Genomic DNA, 16402 nt, shown 5'->3' on the forward strand with positions numbered 1-16402 from the left:
AAGAAAAGGTGTTCCTTTGCTATGTTAAACATATGACAGTTATTGTTTAGACATAATCAATGGATTCAAGAATGTCTCGGCTAACAACTCAATGGCATCAGGTCTCTTTTCGTAGTTAAGCTCAAACGTCTCGGTCAAGAAATCCTTAGCCTCTTGAGTACACCATTCGGGAATCTGTGGTGGGATATGAGATCCAATCCTAAACAATGCTTGCATCTGACTCAAGTCGGGGAATGGATGTCTACCTGTAAACATTTCCACAATCAAACACCCCACCGACCAAATATCGGCCTTTTTAGTGTAGACTGTCTGTTTAACCACTTCAGGAGCCATCCAAAACACCGAGCCTTGTAACGACGCTCTTCTGCCTGTCTTTTTAAACACTTCGTCCTCTTCATCAATGCTGCTAACCTTTCTCGAAATCCCGAAATCCCCAATCTTTACTGTCCCTTTAATATCAATAAGAATGTTTGCTCCCTTGATATCCCGATGAATGATATCTTCTCCATGTAAATAATTTAACCCAATTAACACTTGTCTGATGAAATTCCTAATCAATGGCTCTTCAAATGGTCCATACGAATTCAACATGGTTTGAACCGAACCACCAGGAACATACTCCAAAAATATATTCAAAAAATTCTCGTCGGTGGTTGACCCAAAATACCTCACAATATTCTCATGGTCCAACTCCTTCAACAAGGTCATTTCACGTTGTTGTTCCGCCATTGATCTCTCGACGTCAGTATTGTGACGGTTCTTTTCTGTGGGTAAGGGAATCTGTTTAACAGCCATTAATTCCCCCGTGTGAGGATTCATCCCTAAATAAACGGTACCGAAGCTACCAGAGCCAATTCGAGCACCTTTCAACCAATGTTTTGGAACGTCAAAATCAGCAAATATATCCACTTTATCAAACTCATCGTCGCCATCAATATCTTCCTCTTCGGAATCTGAACTGATCAACTCGATAGTAGAAAGTCTATTGGCGGCCGGTAACGAATCAGCAACCATGGATATACGATGAAGGGCATTGCGACTTTTCTTTGAGGATGCAATTGACTTGGTATCGTTAAAAATAGTATTGGTGGGAGGAGTGTGGAACGTTTCCGTGGAGCTGACTGCCTCATCAATGGCAGAGATGTTATTCATCATTACATCACCAATGGTACGTTGCGACCTTCTATAGCCATTGCCTGTTTCTCCAGAAGAAATAGACACTGCCTTGTGTGAAGCCAACCCGGTAGCATTACTCCAGACGGAGTTCCTCTTGTTGAAACCAGAGCTGAATGCCCCAGGCGGGATGTTGAATCTTCGCGATAATCTCACACTATGTCTAACTGAATTTCTAACTGTTTGTTCTAAATCCTTCTTTCTGGCTTCTGGGAAATATTCCGCCAAATTGGAAGAGATCAATTCACTAGGTGGTCTCTGGCCAAAGAAGTTCCTCATTTGCGATCTTTGGTTTCTGGAGTTCATGCTACTGTCTCTGCTTCTGGAGGCATACTTGTGCATAATTTTCTTGGATGTTTCGATGGCGACTTCGGTGGGATAATCATTCTTGGGAACAAACATAATCCGGTGTTTTTCCAATCGTTCGGGAGAATAACATATGGTGACTAATTCAACATCAAAAAGCATGATTACATTAGACACTCCATCCGAATTCGTGCTATGGATATATGTGTCAAATTGGGCTTCTTGTGACTTGAATCCAAGTTTCTTCAACACTTTTCTCTTGATGGATTGGGCATTGAAACACCCGCCAACATTCACTTTGATCATGGACCCATCTTGTAAAATAAACATGATATTCTTGCTGGAGTCTTTTGAAGATGGGGTAATTGACGTTGTATTACCGCCTTCTAATTGGGTCAATGTAGCTTCATTGGCCTCTGCTACAGTTCCAGGCGTAACCACGGCAGGCTTATTGTTAACCATCTCTAGTATCTCTTCAATGCCCACTCGCTGTTGCAACTGCTCTTGTTTCATGCTCGAAATAGCCAACTCTAATCTTAATCGATCCCCCAATTTTGTAATCCCCAACTCTTTCAACGCTTCGGTGTCGAGTTCAGGCACTAGATCAAGAGTGATCCCGTTGTCAACGAACTTGGGAAAGTACTGCTGGCAGTCAGAATTGGTCAACCACTGTTTTAATTCCTTAACATCGTTGCGCGGGTCAGCCTGTGTGATTTCCACTATCTCAGTAGTGTCTGACATGGTGTAGATGTGATATGTGTTGAATAAAGAGTATGTATATGTAGAGCTAACAACTCAACTTACATGGCGAAGTTTCACTGGCGCACGCGCCGATTGTAATTTCCGCTTAAGCCTAAAAAAAAAAAAAATAAAACTTTGTTTGTCGCAGCCAAACGATCTAAAATCTCGCGTGAAACTTTAATTATTAATTGCAACATGCGATGTGTTTACTGTTCAACTGAGACGTTGTAAGGCAGGTACAGTATTCGGTGTTCTCACAGTAAGTGTGTTGGTAACAATCCTGAACAACCAGTCGTGAACAAGACAATCAAAAGGTACAGTCTTCTCAAACATTACTAAATTACTACAATAGGCAGAAACCCACAAAGACAATTGATTGCAAATAATTTATTTTAGAAGTTACACAGCTTTACCAATTAACTACATCACCACCAGTTACCAAGATCTGCTCATCAAACTTCGTATTAGGATCATTCTCGGCCCGCTTCCAACTCTTGATCTCCCCCTTGGACGTATCCACATCATAGACTCTCAAACGTCGAATATAACCTCCATAACCTCCATACCCACCTTCTCCTGATCCGCCACCATAACATAACCACATCTTATTCTCCTGCAGCTGCTCGTCCTTCTTTTGAACATCCAATAAACAGTAGTCATTACAGTGGTCGTGTCCCACACTAACCACCTTGATATCCAAATCCGCTAAAACATTCCGAGCTCCAGAATTGTACCGAGGGGCAGTAACAGCTTCAAGATTCTGGCCAATAAATGGCTGATTCAAGTTTCTGTATTCTGGTAATGGAATATGGAAAAATGCCATCGCCATGTGCGTCTTGGGGTATGTCTCAATCGACGATTTCAAACTGGCATATTCTTGCTTAAGGAAATTTAGCTGAGTCTCCTTAAGCCAGTCATAACCAGGAGTAACCTTGGGGTTGGTGGAATATTTATGGGTATCTAAAAAGTACAATGACAACGCAGTAGTACTTTTTGAAGCTCCACCAGCTATGGTAACCACATAGTTTCCAATGCCGTCAACTTCAACGGGCCCAACAGCAGCTTGCGAGTATGGCAAATCTACACTTACACTCATCATTTCCTTTCTTGATAATGACCCTTCATCATCATGATTTCCCATTGTTACTGCGAATGGAATCTTTCGTTTAATGAATGGATTCAAGGCTTTGAAAACGGCCGACTCCGCGTCAGGCGCTTCATCTCCAAACACCTGGTCACCAGTTAAAACCACAAAATCAGGTTGTTCAATATCAAGAACTTTTTCCAAGAATTGCAATGTTCTTTCGTCGGCTTTACAACCCTTCAGTGACAGTGCTGGCACGGGATCACGGCATTTTCCATATCCGGTAGCAAAATGCAAATCAGCAACTTGAAGAATCTTGAACTTATCATCGGAGTTCATCTTGATAGGAACCTTGTATTCTTTTTTGTAGTCAAGCTTTGGTCCTCTACGATAGGTTAAAAATACCGGCAAATCAGAAGGATTGGCCATTCCAGAAAGTGGGCTGGTTATAAGATTCCAATTAGGTCTGGGATCAACAGCTTCTGGACCAAACAAGAGATCAATCCCAGTAATGGCACCTTTTTCCTCATGCGATGCATATTTGAGCCAGATTCCGTTGGATTTATATCTCCATCCGCTAGTTTCTAAATCTTCGTCAGTAGGTATATAGAGCATTCGTTCAAGTTGCATCCTGTCATCTACGACTTCTCTTTTGGAGTTTTTCGATTCTTCATTCTTTTCGTCAGACTCCTTCTTTGGAGCATCTACATCAGCAGGATCTTCCTTTTCTTTTTCATTTTCTGGATTTTGGGGTTGGATATCTTCTTCAAACTGTTTTGGTGGGTTATCTTTTAATCGTTCAGCCTCTTGTTCTTTCTCGGTTATTTCATCTTCTTGTTTCTTGTTCGATTCTGCTTCCTTCTCCTTGGCAGATTTTTTCAATTGTTCAGCCTCTTCGTTTTCATTTTCCATTGTTTCCTTCTCTTGTTCCTTGGCTTCTGCTTCTTTCTCCTTTCTATCTTCCTCGGAGGGTACTTCCTTGTTGCCTTTTCTTTCTTGTTCTAATTTTTCATTTTCCTTGATAGTTTGCTCGGTGGCGACCTTATCTCCGTCTTTAACCAAATTGGCATGGGTTGAATCGTCGTATACAACCGCCTTGTGATAATTTTCAATAATATATCTGGGCAACTTTAATTTTTCATTCCCCTTGATCTTAGAATCGGCTAGGTTAAAAACGGCAATATCAATAATCACTTCATCCTTGCCATCGGTATCCTTCAAAAACTGACGTAATGAACGATGCTTCAACTCTTTGTATGAAAAAAACTGCTGTTTGACCCACGACTTGCCAAGTCCAATATCTTTGTTCACTTTTCTCCATCCACCCATGTCACCAAGAGCTCCTAATGCACCAGCCAGCGGTTCCGGCAATCCACAATTCTCATTGTTTTTGTTATACAAGTAGCAGTTCCTGATAGCGATGTCGATAATGAACAGATCTGACGGTGGCTGGAAGTATGCGGGTGCCTCACTGGCAAATGGGATGTACTTCTGTAATTCAATAAACTCGTGCTTGTTGGCAAACAACAAAAGCGTACATGCAAACACCAAGAAGAACACTAGGTATGTTAGCGCTCTTAGTAATCTCTTTGGTAGTCCAATCATCTCCGTTGCATCGGCTTATATCTCTGTGGGTGTATATACAAATCACTCGCGTTTGCGTTTTTACGACCAACCTTTTTCTGATCCTCCCCCCCCCCCACCCGAAAACTTTAATTTACAGTCACATGTTCCGTACAATAAAAAATAAAGTATACATTCAACATATATAATCGCTAAATTCAAAACTCAATCGTTCTTCTTGCGCTCAGCTTCCAATTGCTCTTCTCTCAACTTAGCTTCGGGCTCAACGTCAGGAAAAGTGTCTGGGTTCACCTGTTCTTTGTGAATGTTTGGATCCAAGATGTTACGTTTGGCAGCAAGTTCTTCTTCTCTTTGCTTAGCTTCAGGTTCAATGTCTGGGAATGCATCAGCAGACACAACTGGTTTGTGCTGTTTTGGTTCAAGAACAACATTATGAGGTTTGTTGATCTCGCTGAATGGAACTTGTTTTCCTCCCATATTAATGATTAAATTTTCAGGATCGTAGTTGCTTTTGTCGTCTTGTTTGGCGTCTTTATTTGACATGTCAGTAGTAGCTGATTCGGTGGAGAAAGAGTACTTGTAGAGGAAATAAAGACCAATGAGAACTAGTAGCTTAAAGAAAAACGGATACATTTAATTTAATTTAATTTAATTTAATTTCCAAGGCCCAAAAAAAGGGATTGCTACTGATGGCAAAAACGGAACAAAGGACCCATTTTATAATAGCTCCTCCTGCTCCTCCCCCTCCCCCTCCAAGAAAAAAAAACCACGTGAGTTGCTTTACATCGGTACGAGCAAATGAGTAACTAGTTACACTTAAAAACCTTTGTTGTATTTATAATTAAACTATTAAATAGACGATACTACAGTTGTTGAAGTGCGTGTCGAATCTCATCTGGTGAGCCCGCCTGGTTGGTTGCCATTCCTCCAGTACTTGCATTCATCCCAACTTCGGGAATCATCGCCGCATTCAAATTCATGGCATATACCGTAATACACATAACCACAACATGCAACCCGACGCAGTATGCCATAAATAACATACGAGTTGTCCTCGTAGCTAAAATTGCTCGCGTTAATGATACAAATAATCGTTCTAAAGGAGATAATCTGGAACTGATTCGTTCCTGCTCTCGCATTCTAAACCTTTCAATTGGGTGCAATTTAGATTCGTACAACTGTTGGTATTGATTGTTTTCCAAATCCACATTTGGTTTGGGGTTGAAATACTTTCTTGCAGCCAGACTAGACTTTTGCGCTTGTTGGTTTTGGTTGAAAGATGCCAAGTACCTTGTTCGTTCGTATAATTCTTCATTGTCTTTCTTCAAACTGTTTACTTGTCTTTTTAAATCATTAACCAAGTTCAACTGCTTTTTGAGTTCTTCTTCCAACTCATTGTTCTTTTCCCTAAACCTATCTCTTTGTTTGGTGATTATAGGTAAAATAGAAGCATCTTCTGGACGCAAGCTTCCACCGGCGGTGGTGGAAACCGAACTTCCATTTCTACCTCCGATGGGTCTAGTAACTCGAGAGAACCCCGAAATCAAACTAGCATTATCGTTAAACTTGGCTGAACTTGCCACGTCTTGGAAAGCAGCCAAATCGTTTTCTAACTTTTCATTCAACATTTGCGCTTGATTCAACTCTTGGGTGGATGCTTGCAAATTAGTCTCCAATTCCTGGATTCTTGAAAGTAAGTCATTATGTTGTGATCTATGTTCGGCCAACTCTTGTGTAAGTGCCTTGTTTCTTTCTACAAGAATTGAATCAATATGAGATTCAGATGCGTCCTTCAGCACTTCTTCATAGCCAAACTCAATTTGCTTTAACAATTGTAATTCGTTCTTGATTTCTTCGTAATCTGACGATTGGTCTAATCGAGTTTTCAAACTCTTGATTTCTTGGTTCATTCGAGAAATCTCTCGGTTATTAGCATCAACTTTAGCAGTGTGCTCCTTGGATATGTCAGCCAACTTTCGTCTTGTTTGATCGAGATTGGCAAGTAACAATGCGTTTTCTCCTTCAAGTTCAGAAACTTTTGTTTGGAACTCATTTTTGATGCTATTTATTTCCACATCGTTCTTAGATTTAGACAATTCTCTTCGTAATTCCTCATTTCGCTTTTCTAATTCGAAAATTCTTTGTTTAGAAGAATTTGCATCTCTAGAAACAATGTCCAATTCTGCTAAGATTGAAGCTGATGATGTTGGGTCATGTTTATTTTTGTTATCCAACTGTCTTTCGGTGACTTCGTTTGATGTTCTTAATTCCTCGATTTGTTTCTGGGCTCTCTTGATTTGGTTTTGCAACTGCTTCTCCTTTTCCAACCAGTTCGATTGCTTTTCGTCAATCAAAGATTTGAACTCGTCTTCTTTAGCTTGCAATCTCGCACTGAGTGTTTCCGCAGCCTTTTGCTCGTTTTGCAATAGTCTTTGCTTTAACTGGTCATAATCAGCCTTTCTTGCTAATTCATTATTCAATTTATCCACTTGCTCGCGAAGAGTAGAAGCCTCCTTTGATTCTAACACTGAGTCCAATGACATCTCCAATAAAGGACGAGGATCAGGTGCCTCGGCCAACAATCTATATATTCCAAAGAAATAATTCTCTACGGTCTTATTTTTGTTAGTCAAGTTATCAATTTCATTTTGATACAACTTCAACAACCCCTTCCATTCTTGTAACTTATCGCCGTCGTCTAATTTCCTGAATTCCTTAGTCTTAGCGGCTAAGTTCTTTCTGCTTATCAACGAACTCTTTTGTTCCTCTTTTAAATGTAATCCTTGATCATCCAATTTCTTTTGTAGTGAAGGTAAATCGATCTCAACCCAAGATTGTAAGGCATTTCCAAACACATTCGATGGTTTGCTTGGTGTGACTGCTACTGTATCGTCTACTGAAGTAGACTCTTGTGACGACATGTCTTACCCAATAGGTCTACTATATTTGTTGATTATCTGCGGAGTATTATCCTATATTTAGACAACTGGCGTTTTTTCTGAATGTTGTCCTTACAAGTGCACACATTTTGGTGCGCACGTGATTGCTGCCAAACTATAGCTATGCTAACTAATTTCTTACACACTACATAATATACTCTAGCGATGGCAACAGCAATCAATTACACTATACATTATCAATACAAATTAGCTACATTGTACAATAAGTTATCTTTTTATATGTGCATTAATTTATATAATTTTCTTTTAAAAAAAGATATAAATGAAGTAAGTGGTAAAACCGATTAAATGAAAGTTTCGTAAGGAACTGGGGCTAAGGTTTGAGGAACGTTACCTTCGGTAGAGATAACTCTAGCACCTCTTGGCTTAGCTGGTTGTCTCTTCAAGTTGACTTGTTCACCCTTGGCCTTGGCTTCAGCCTTAGCAGCAGCGTTAGACTTAACTCTGTTCAAGAATTCTTGACGACAAGCAGAGTGCTTAACGTGTTCAACTCTCAAGTTAACTCTCTTTTCAAGGTATCTGTTACCAACAACCTTGTTGATTATAACACCGACAGAAGACTTGGTGACGTTGTAAACAATACCAGTCTTACCGTGGTAGTACTTGTGTGGCATACCCTTTTGGATAGAACCGTTGGCCTTGATATCAACAATATCTCCGACCTTGTAGATCTTCAAGTAGGTGGATAAAGCAATAGCACCGTGCTTCTTGAAGTCACGTTGGAAAGCGTAACGAGTACCAGATCTGTAACCACGACTAATATAAAATGTTAGTATAATGTTCCAGGTGCGATTTGCGAAATTTAAATAATATACAGTGATGTGTGGGTTTTCACATAGGGAGGGGATGCTTTTAATATTAGGACTAGCTAGCTTTTCCTTGATCCTCTTTATAATGGCTTGTGGTTGGGCTGTTTAATTCAACTTAATACATTTGAATAAATATTGATAACTCTTGAAAATAAGGCTGGTCTTTTACTTATAGTTGTAGTAGATAGTTGGTGCTAGTTGTCCTTCCTTCTTATGTCAAATAAATTTTCACTGTTTCCATTTATTTCATAACACTTCCATAAACATTCACTATTTCCTTTATGGTGGTTTATTCATTCTCCTCCATCACATCACATGTATCCATTCATATCACATATATTCCTTGGGTCATGGTGTCACATACGATTTACCCATTTTTAATTATATTGCTAAACTATTACAAGTCGTTTAAAGAAAGAAAATTTTGTTAATATATTTTTTCTACCATAGTAATCGCATTGGTGCGAAACTGACGCTTGGCCAAAATTTTCAGTAGTTTTTTTTGTTTGTGCACAAAAAAAAACCACCATCAATATGCACTCTTTAGGGTGTGAGCCCTAATCGCATTTTATTCACGTGACATACATCTCTCACAGGAACTTTTTTGCAACTTTAGCGCGCGTTTAGCACTGTGATAGCAAGTCACTATAATTGGTTACCACTACAGAAGCATACAACAGTATCCGAATAAAAACCATTAAATTACACTACATAAAGAACTAAACTTTGGAAATAATAAACCAATTTATTATAGAATTAATTAAGATGCTAACTAGAGAACGCTTAATGCATTTATTCTTCGTCTTCAGCAGCTTCTTCACCCTTACCTTGGTTCTTTCTCTTAACTCTACCGGCTCTACCACCACCGTATGGAGAGTTGTGGGCAAAGTCAATGTGCTTTTGAGAGTCTAATCTAACCATGAAAGATGGGATGTTGACGATTTGCTTACCAACAGCAATGTGTCTTTGAGAAATCAAGACTCTAGCGTGGTGGATAGATCTGGCTAAACCTAACTTGAAAACTTGGGTTTGTAATCTTCTTTCCAAGAAATCTTCAATTCTTAAAGCCAAGACATAATCCAACTTCATCTTGTCTTCGGATAAGACACCGACTCTGACCAATCTTCTAATCAAAGCGTTACCTTCGAACAATCTCTTTGGGTCCTTTTCATCTCTGGTTAATAAATCACGAGCAGCTCTTCTAATCTTAGATAATTGGTAACCAATTCTGTAGATTTCTCTCTTGTTCTTTAAACCGTATTCACCGGCTAACTTTAATTCAGCATCCAAACGAGCAGATTCGTAAGGTCTCTTTGGGACAGTGTAAGTCTTGGAGTAGGTTCTTGGAGCACCTAAAAAAGTTTGTTAGAATATAGTTCAGTATTAAATCGCTTAAAAACTACGGGTAGACCTTCTAAAAGATATCAAGAGATGCATTACAAAATTCAAAACTCATTACAAAACTTCAGGTTCAAAAATATTGATGAATGAGATGACATAGAATGACAACGCTTAGCGAAGTACATAATACTCTAATCATTCATATGTTCAAACGGATGATCAAATAGACCACGCATGAACATGCAATAATGAACACTGCTGAATCGCAATGCTTGTAACTGAAGTGTCGGGAATTCAGTTACAAAGGCGTTTTAAATCTTGAAAACGCATTCTCGAAAGATAATTCTTTCAAAGAAAGGAGGACCCGAACCTCAACGACCAGTGAGCACCATGGATAAATTCCATGGTTCTGAAATCGTTTATATTGAAGTTGTTTTTTTCACTGTTTAAGCATTAGTATTATTAGAAATTATCACATACGAGGCATGTTGACTTGATACTTTGGTGAAGAAAGAAAAGAAAAGAAGAAGAAGTAGGAAATTAAATGTTGTGAAAAATTTTTTTGTTAAATATGCCTCCTTGCAAAGTCTGCGAAATGAAAAAAAAAAAAAAAAAAACTGAGCCTGTATAGAAAAACAAATTTCTTCATAGTCTGATAATTACTGAACAGAGCCATCACTCGCGTAAATTGTGTACTTTGCAGTTTAATCTATTTGCAGTTTCAAACTACACCTAGGAACCCTTTCCTTACCTGATGTTTTGTTCTTGACAACCATTGAATGAAGTTCGTGGCATTGATATCCGGTGGGAAGGATTCCTTCTTTAATATATACCATTGCTTATCTCAAGGACATGAACTAGTTGCCTTGGGTAATCTCCATCCGGTAAAACCAGATCAACATGAGATCGATTCATTTATGTTCCAAACCGTGGGACATGATATTATAGAGTACTATAGTCAGTGTTTGGATGTTCCGTTGTACAGACAAGCAATCACTGGGAATTCTGCCAATCAAAACTTGGAATATTCCCCTACTGACAATGACGAGATTGAGGATTTGTTCTTATTATTGTCAAACATAAAACAACAGCATCCTGAAATCGAAGGCGTTAGTTGTGGGGCGATTCTCTCCCATTATCAAAGGACAAGAGTGGAAAACGTATGTGAACGATTGGGATTGACTTCTTTGACCTATCTCTGGCAAAGAGGACAAGATGAATTGATGAGAGAAATGTGCGTTGCCCAAATGGACGCTAGAATCATCAAAGTTGCAGCAATTGGTTTGAACCAAAATCATCTCGGTAAAAGCATTACTGAATTGTATCCAACATTGTATAAATTGAATCAGATGTATGACGTGAATATTTGTGGGGAAGGTGGAGAGTTTGAAACCATTGTGTTGGATTGTCCATTCTTCAAATCAAAGAAGCTTGAGGTTATTGAGCACGAGATTGTGGGTAATTCAAGTGATGATGTATTTTATTTGAAGATGAAAGTTGAACTAGTGGATAAGCAGGAAGAAAGTTTTGATCTTCTTGAGGCTCCGCCTATTTTAGAAGATCAATTTGAGGAGGTGTTGGAACTGTTATCAGAACCAACCGTTGACATTAGTGCTCTTTCGTTGGATACCCAACAACTTCTGACAATACCTCAAATCAGTGTCGTCAACGCTCGAACTAAGTTGTACGTTTCAAATATTGTCTCCACTGAGAAAGATTTGCAAGCACAAGCATCTGATATTTTCTTTCAATTGAAAACAATCCTCTCAAAGCATGAGTTAACATTGAATGACGTTCAACTGATAACATTATTATTGTCGGATATGTCAAAATTTGGGGAAATTAATAAAATATATGGGGAAAGCTTCATCGGTATCTATCTTCCACCTTCTAGAATTTGCATAGAAACTACAATATCAAGTGATGTACAATTGTCGTGTGTTGCATTGAAGAAAATAGAACCAAAGACTGGGATTCATATTCGCTCCAGATCATATTGGGGACCACAGAATATAGGACCTTATTCTCAAAGCATCGTGGATAACCAAGAGCATTACAAATTGGCAAGTTTGTCGGGGCAAATACCGTTGATTCCTTCCTCGATGGAGTTATCTTCCAAAGGTATAAAATTCAATTCAGCCTTGTCATTACAGCATTTATTTCGAGTCAAGAACTTGGTTAATGTTAAGAATCTTGCCCTGGTTATATGTTTTGTTACTGATAAACGAAATGTTCCTGATGCTAGCTCGTCCTGGAACGAGTTTATTGATTCGGTTGAACAAGCGCCAGCAAATAAGAAGGGTTTGGTTATAGTACAAGTTAGTGCATTACCAAGAGGAGCAGATGTCGAATGGGGTGGCTACAGTTATGAAAACGTTGTTGGGATGTATGATGACTCCGACGATGAAGATAATGAAGAATCTCCATATGATTCTCTCTTTGATGAATTTGAACATCACAGTGTTTGTGCTATTGGAAAGAATAATGTCTTAGTTGCCACTCTCTTCACTTCAGATATCAATTTGGTGGAAAAAGCTATTGATATAAACAATGGTAAGAATTTCATCCAGGTGTTGTCTTCAAAGTTGGAGAAACCAAATTGTGAGTTCATCCCAGTTAAGAGCGTCTTCAATAATGAAGGTCAGCAGTTTGCATATGGTATTATATGGAAGATTGAAAAATAATTGATATTACTACATATATTATACATCATGACTCCTGATGACTATTAGGTTCCGATATCACTTCCGTCATTCTGCGGTCCATTATAAATTAATTCTTGTGGAACATTTATTCCCTTCATTCGACAAAGCTCTACCAACTTGACATTTTCCTCTCGTAACTCGTCTATGTAGTCAGCACTCTTGGTCAATATGTTCAACTCGGACCTATTCTCCAGTTCTGTCAATGTAGGAGTAAGTGACACTATTTTGTCGAATTCAGACCGGATGTTCTCTCTTCTCTTTTGTTCAGATGCTATATGGTGTGCCTGGACATTTTAGTTAGTAACAGCTCACGATGTTGGTATGTTTCGAGTACATACTTTTTTTTGCTCTTCGGATAACACCGAGGATTTGCTAGTTTTTGCTTTCTTCCCGTTCTTCCTGGAGGGGGATGGTGATTCTGAGCTATTCTCTGACATTGTCTATGGTTTGAAGAAAGAAAGTGTGATGTGGTAAAACTTGAATGATTTTTGAATTGTCATATGAGCAAAAATGTACCCAGTGGGAATTTCCTATTTCGGGAAATCTTTTTTTTGAACCTGACTATTGAAACATAACGGTGCTTCTGTGCTTCCCAAAAAAAAAAAAACTTTTCCTCTGCGGATTATCTAATACAATGTAAGTTGCCTTTTTTTTGCAACCGCAAGGGGGTGTTCGTGTAATCAATATGAAGGTAAATCCTCGCTTTGATGACATTGTCACTAGCACGATTTCGATCTCAGTTGCGTGATGAGAAAGTTTTAAAAAACTTTAAATTAGCTACAAGAGTGATCTTTTCTTAGAAGTCACCAGTTGATGCTAAGATCCTTTAACTTGTAAACTGCTGGCCTGGTTATAGTACAACTCATTTAAATGCATTGCAGAATGTAAATGTTACTGTTTTGTTTGTTGTTTATTTCATTTACGTGTACTTGGTAGAATGCAGGTAGATTTCAAAGCTGATATATTTTACACATTATCTAACAGCTCAACAAATAAAATGTAGGACGGCTAAGTGTCTCATTGAATTACCGTCAACATTTCAGAAGACAAAAATTAAATATTGTAGTATAAATAGTTCACACAATAAATGATGCAGATCAATCCTGCATCCTCTCCTATTAGCTCTTTGTATCTGAAATTTGTAAATTTTACTTAACGTGGAAATCAAGGCAACATAGTACTGAATGAAAGTGTTTGAGAAAAGCTCAACACTATATTAGTATTATACTTCCAGTAGAAAAGAATATATTTAAATAGGGGTGCTACAATAGATTGCACCATTGCTCATTGTTTCTTTTTCAATGCATAATTCTGTGCAAACTATTCTTCTACAGTAAATTACTTGCTGTAAAGAAATAATGATCAGAGATGGTGTAAAGCCCTGACATAATACTAATTTATTTGATGATATTTGTTCATATTTAGATATTCTATTCCATTAATCATACCTGAGCGTTCTTTATGTGGAAATTTTCTGATGTATCAAAATTACGGCACCTTCTTCTCCTCCCACACACACAGAGGCACAAATTAAAATAATTCCATTGGATATGCAGCTGATGTTTACTTTCTCGTGTTAACGGTAAAATAGTATAGAATATTCCACACCTTCACTTCCAATTAGAGTCAGGATCTTGGAAAAGAATATGAAAAACTTTTGCATCCAACATCGTGCGGAAAATTTTATAAAAATTTTGTCACAAGCAAGTGCCTGCGTAGCGTAATGGTTAACGCGTTTGACTTCTAATCAAAAGATTCCGGGTTCGACTCCCGGCGTGGGTTCTAAAGGCTATACTTCTGGTATATTTTTTTGAATTATTATTCTTATAATAGACCCAGTTAGTCCTATATGAAATTGTTTTGCAATTTTCCTGTAGTTTAAAACTTAAAAATGGGTTAGACTTGCAGCTTCTTGCTTTTATTTTTTGTCACAAATGACTAATTATCCTAATTACATGATCCTATAAAGTGACATAATGCATATATCGTATGGACTTTTAATTATTGATTCCAATGATAAAAGCAGAGAGATTAGGAAGAGGAAGAAGTAACTTGAATCAAGTAGGGAGAAAAAATTTGGTAAATTTATAAAAATTATAACTAGAGAAATTTTATCTCGCTTAGCGCTAAACTTATTTTTAATTTTAGATTAATTTTGTACAAAATTTAACTAAAATATGCATATTTTTTTTTCTTCCAATTTCCCAGAGTAATGTTTAGATGTTATTGATATTCATTGAGTTATTCTGGAATGTAGATCGGAATGTTCTATAATGTAAGCAATGTAAAAAACAGTCACTGGACCATACTCTCTGTGTGTACATTTCAAACTCGTGCAATGTTTTGATTCCAGAAACAAAAAAAATAGAAACACAACCGCCTTAAAGCTTATTTCTCTAAACTTAAAATAGATGCACGATTGATACTAATCAATTTAAGTGCTCTTACGTCGAGATCATCAAGATTGGATTTACTGTGAGCCAATACTTTCGTGAAGTTTAAACCGTGTAATTGTGAACCGTGAACGTGTTTGTAACTAAACCTATTTTTATGAAGATGGCAAAGCTTCTTATCAAATAACATCTTCAATGAGGTAAAACACTCAACGAGCTACTAACCGTTGCAAACCACTACACAAGAATATTATGTTTATGTATAATGTATATTTAAACATTTTCCTAAAACAAAAAGAACTAAACTAATGGAGGTGCCACAATAAACCAGCTGCAGCAAGATTCAACTGCGCAATCTTAGTGTATTGCTAGCAGCTTCCGATAAATTAAGCAAATAAAAACAAGCAAAATACATTAATATTATTATCAGCCAAAATACATATAAATTAAAAAGGCCCATTTCTCCTAAAAAAAACAAATAATTAAGGTAATCACCAGGCTATCGGGGTCCACTGTTACATTGTAGTAGCATTACCGTTTCATTGAACCCAACCTGTGTTACTCAGTTTCTTCTATCAGTTAAATTTAGAATAATAAAGCGAGACCAGCAGCGGCAGCGGCAGCGGCACCAACAACGTTAACGTTGGCTAAAGCAGCGGCACCGGCTTCGGTGGTGGTGGTTTCGTTGCTCTTGTTGGTAGCGTTGGTAGCAGCAGAAGCAGCAGTGATGGCAGTTAAAGCGATAATGACGGTCTTGAATTGCATTTTGTCTTATAAGTTTCTGAAGCAAAAGAAAGTAAGAAGAATAAGAAAACTGTGAATTTTAAAAACGCAAGTGGGATTGTTTCCAATATATACCATTTCCCACTTTATTGCAAAGATTTAAAAGGCAAAATAAAACTTGAAAAAAAAACAATGAAAAATAAATATTTTTTATGTAAGTAATAGGACATAACACAGTTTTTAGTACAATTCCTGCATATACCCAAGAACATCCTGCTAAATTGGGACAGAATTGCTATCTAAAAGGAAAACACAAAAACAAAGTGGCAAGCCACCCGCGGAAATGTCTATCATGTGATTCACCAACACACACATTTCACTGTTTGCCGACAAAACCCGATTAAATGACCATCATGCATGTGCCAGGCGGGAATCAAATTTTATACAACAAGATTGCATCATAAACATCACATAAAAGTGTGTGTAGAAACGCTTAAAACAAGAGGCGGTGTCTGATGTTGAAATGTAACCGCCAGTTGTGGCAACAGCCGGTAACGATAGAGAATGTTTCCTCCCCCTAGTT

At 37.9% G+C, this 16402-nt stretch overlaps 12 protein-coding genes across 12 annotated transcripts; 2 read left to right on the forward strand and 10 right to left on the reverse strand. All coding sequences in view use genetic code 12, as the record gives it.

Moving 5' to 3' along the window:
* Positions 1–39: 39 nt before the first annotated feature.
* On the reverse strand, positions 40–2220 carry STE11 (mitogen-activated protein kinase kinase kinase; the record flags this gene model as incomplete). The annotated part of the gene is made up of 1 exon (XM_007374665.1): positions 40–2220. The coding sequence occupies one exon, from the start codon at positions 2218–2220 to the stop codon at positions 40–42; it is 2181 nt and encodes a 726-aa protein (XP_007374727.1).
* A 375-nt stretch (positions 2221–2595) lies between these two features.
* Positions 2596–3829, reverse strand: SPAPADRAFT_60541 (metallophosphoesterase family protein; the record flags this gene model as incomplete). The annotated part of the gene is made up of 1 exon (XM_007374666.1): positions 2596–3829. One exon carries the CDS (start codon positions 3641–3643, stop codon positions 2630–2632), a length of 1014 nt encoding a protein of 337 aa, XP_007374728.1.
* Positions 3830–4034: 205 nt separating this feature from the next.
* SPAPADRAFT_60542 (uncharacterized protein) lies at positions 4035–4934 on the reverse strand (the record flags this gene model as incomplete). Its single annotated transcript, XM_007374667.1, has 1 exon — positions 4035–4934. A coding segment is annotated over one exon (475 nt), but the record flags the coding sequence as incomplete, so codon positions are not given.
* Positions 4935–5046: 112 nt separating this feature from the next.
* On the reverse strand, positions 5047–5541 carry ASR3 (Asr3p; the record flags this gene model as incomplete). The annotated part of the gene is made up of 1 exon (XM_007374668.1): positions 5047–5541. The coding sequence occupies one exon, from the start codon at positions 5519–5521 to the stop codon at positions 5093–5095; it is 429 nt and encodes a 142-aa protein (XP_007374730.1).
* A 115-nt stretch (positions 5542–5656) lies between these two features.
* On the reverse strand, positions 5657–9091 carry SPAPADRAFT_151000 (uncharacterized protein; the record flags this gene model as incomplete). Its single annotated transcript, XM_007374669.1, has 2 exons — positions 5657–8604; positions 9022–9091. The coding sequence occupies one exon, from the start codon at positions 7807–7809 to the stop codon at positions 5752–5754; it is 2058 nt and encodes a 685-aa protein (XP_007374731.1).
* RPL21A (60S ribosomal protein eL21) lies at positions 8133–9032 on the reverse strand (the record flags this gene model as incomplete). The annotated part of the gene is made up of 2 exons (XM_007374670.1): positions 8133–8604; positions 9022–9032. 2 exons carry the CDS (start codon positions 9030–9032, stop codon positions 8133–8135), a joined length of 483 nt encoding a protein of 160 aa, XP_007374732.1.
* Positions 9092–9449: 358 nt separating the features above from the next.
* Positions 9450–10485, reverse strand: RPS9B (40S ribosomal protein uS4; the record flags this gene model as incomplete). Its single annotated transcript, XM_007374671.1, has 2 exons — positions 9450–10009; positions 10479–10485. The coding sequence occupies 2 exons, from the start codon at positions 10483–10485 to the stop codon at positions 9450–9452; spliced, it is 567 nt and encodes a 188-aa protein (XP_007374733.1).
* Positions 10486–10790: 305 nt separating this feature from the next.
* SPAPADRAFT_60556 (diphthine--ammonia ligase family protein) lies at positions 10791–11396 on the forward strand (the record flags this gene model as incomplete). Its single annotated transcript, XM_007374672.1, has 1 exon — positions 10791–11396. A coding segment is annotated over one exon (370 nt), but the record flags the coding sequence as incomplete, so codon positions are not given.
* An 87-nt stretch (positions 11397–11483) lies between these two features.
* SPAPADRAFT_60558 (uncharacterized protein) lies at positions 11484–13206 on the forward strand (the record flags this gene model as incomplete). The annotated part of the gene is made up of 2 exons (XM_007374673.1): positions 11484–12988; positions 13043–13206. One exon carries the CDS (start codon positions 11489–11491, stop codon positions 12680–12682), a length of 1194 nt encoding a protein of 397 aa, XP_007374735.1.
* On the reverse strand, positions 12727–13140 carry INO4 (Ino4p; the record flags this gene model as incomplete). The annotated part of the gene is made up of 2 exons (XM_007374674.1): positions 12727–12987; positions 13042–13140. The coding sequence occupies 2 exons, from the start codon at positions 13138–13140 to the stop codon at positions 12727–12729; spliced, it is 360 nt and encodes a 119-aa protein (XP_007374736.1).
* A 1693-nt stretch (positions 13207–14899) lies between the features above and the next one.
* SPAPADRAFT_60559 (uncharacterized protein) lies at positions 14900–15348 on the reverse strand (the record flags this gene model as incomplete). The annotated part of the gene is made up of 1 exon (XM_007374675.1): positions 14900–15348. The coding sequence occupies one exon, from the start codon at positions 15284–15286 to the stop codon at positions 15092–15094; it is 195 nt and encodes a 64-aa protein (XP_007374737.1).
* A 6-nt stretch (positions 15349–15354) lies between these two features.
* On the reverse strand, positions 15355–15879 carry SPAPADRAFT_60560 (uncharacterized protein; the record flags this gene model as incomplete). Its single annotated transcript, XM_007374676.1, has 1 exon — positions 15355–15879. One exon carries the CDS (start codon positions 15859–15861, stop codon positions 15682–15684), a length of 180 nt encoding a protein of 59 aa, XP_007374738.1.
* Between the last annotated feature and the right edge of the window lie 523 nt (positions 15880–16402).

The sequence above is a fragment of the Spathaspora passalidarum genome, assembly GCF_000223485.1.
Source record: "Spathaspora passalidarum NRRL Y-27907 unplaced genomic scaffold SPAPAscaffold_3, whole genome shotgun sequence".
Taxonomy (NCBI): Eukaryota; Fungi; Ascomycota; class Pichiomycetes; order Serinales; family Debaryomycetaceae; genus Spathaspora; species Spathaspora passalidarum.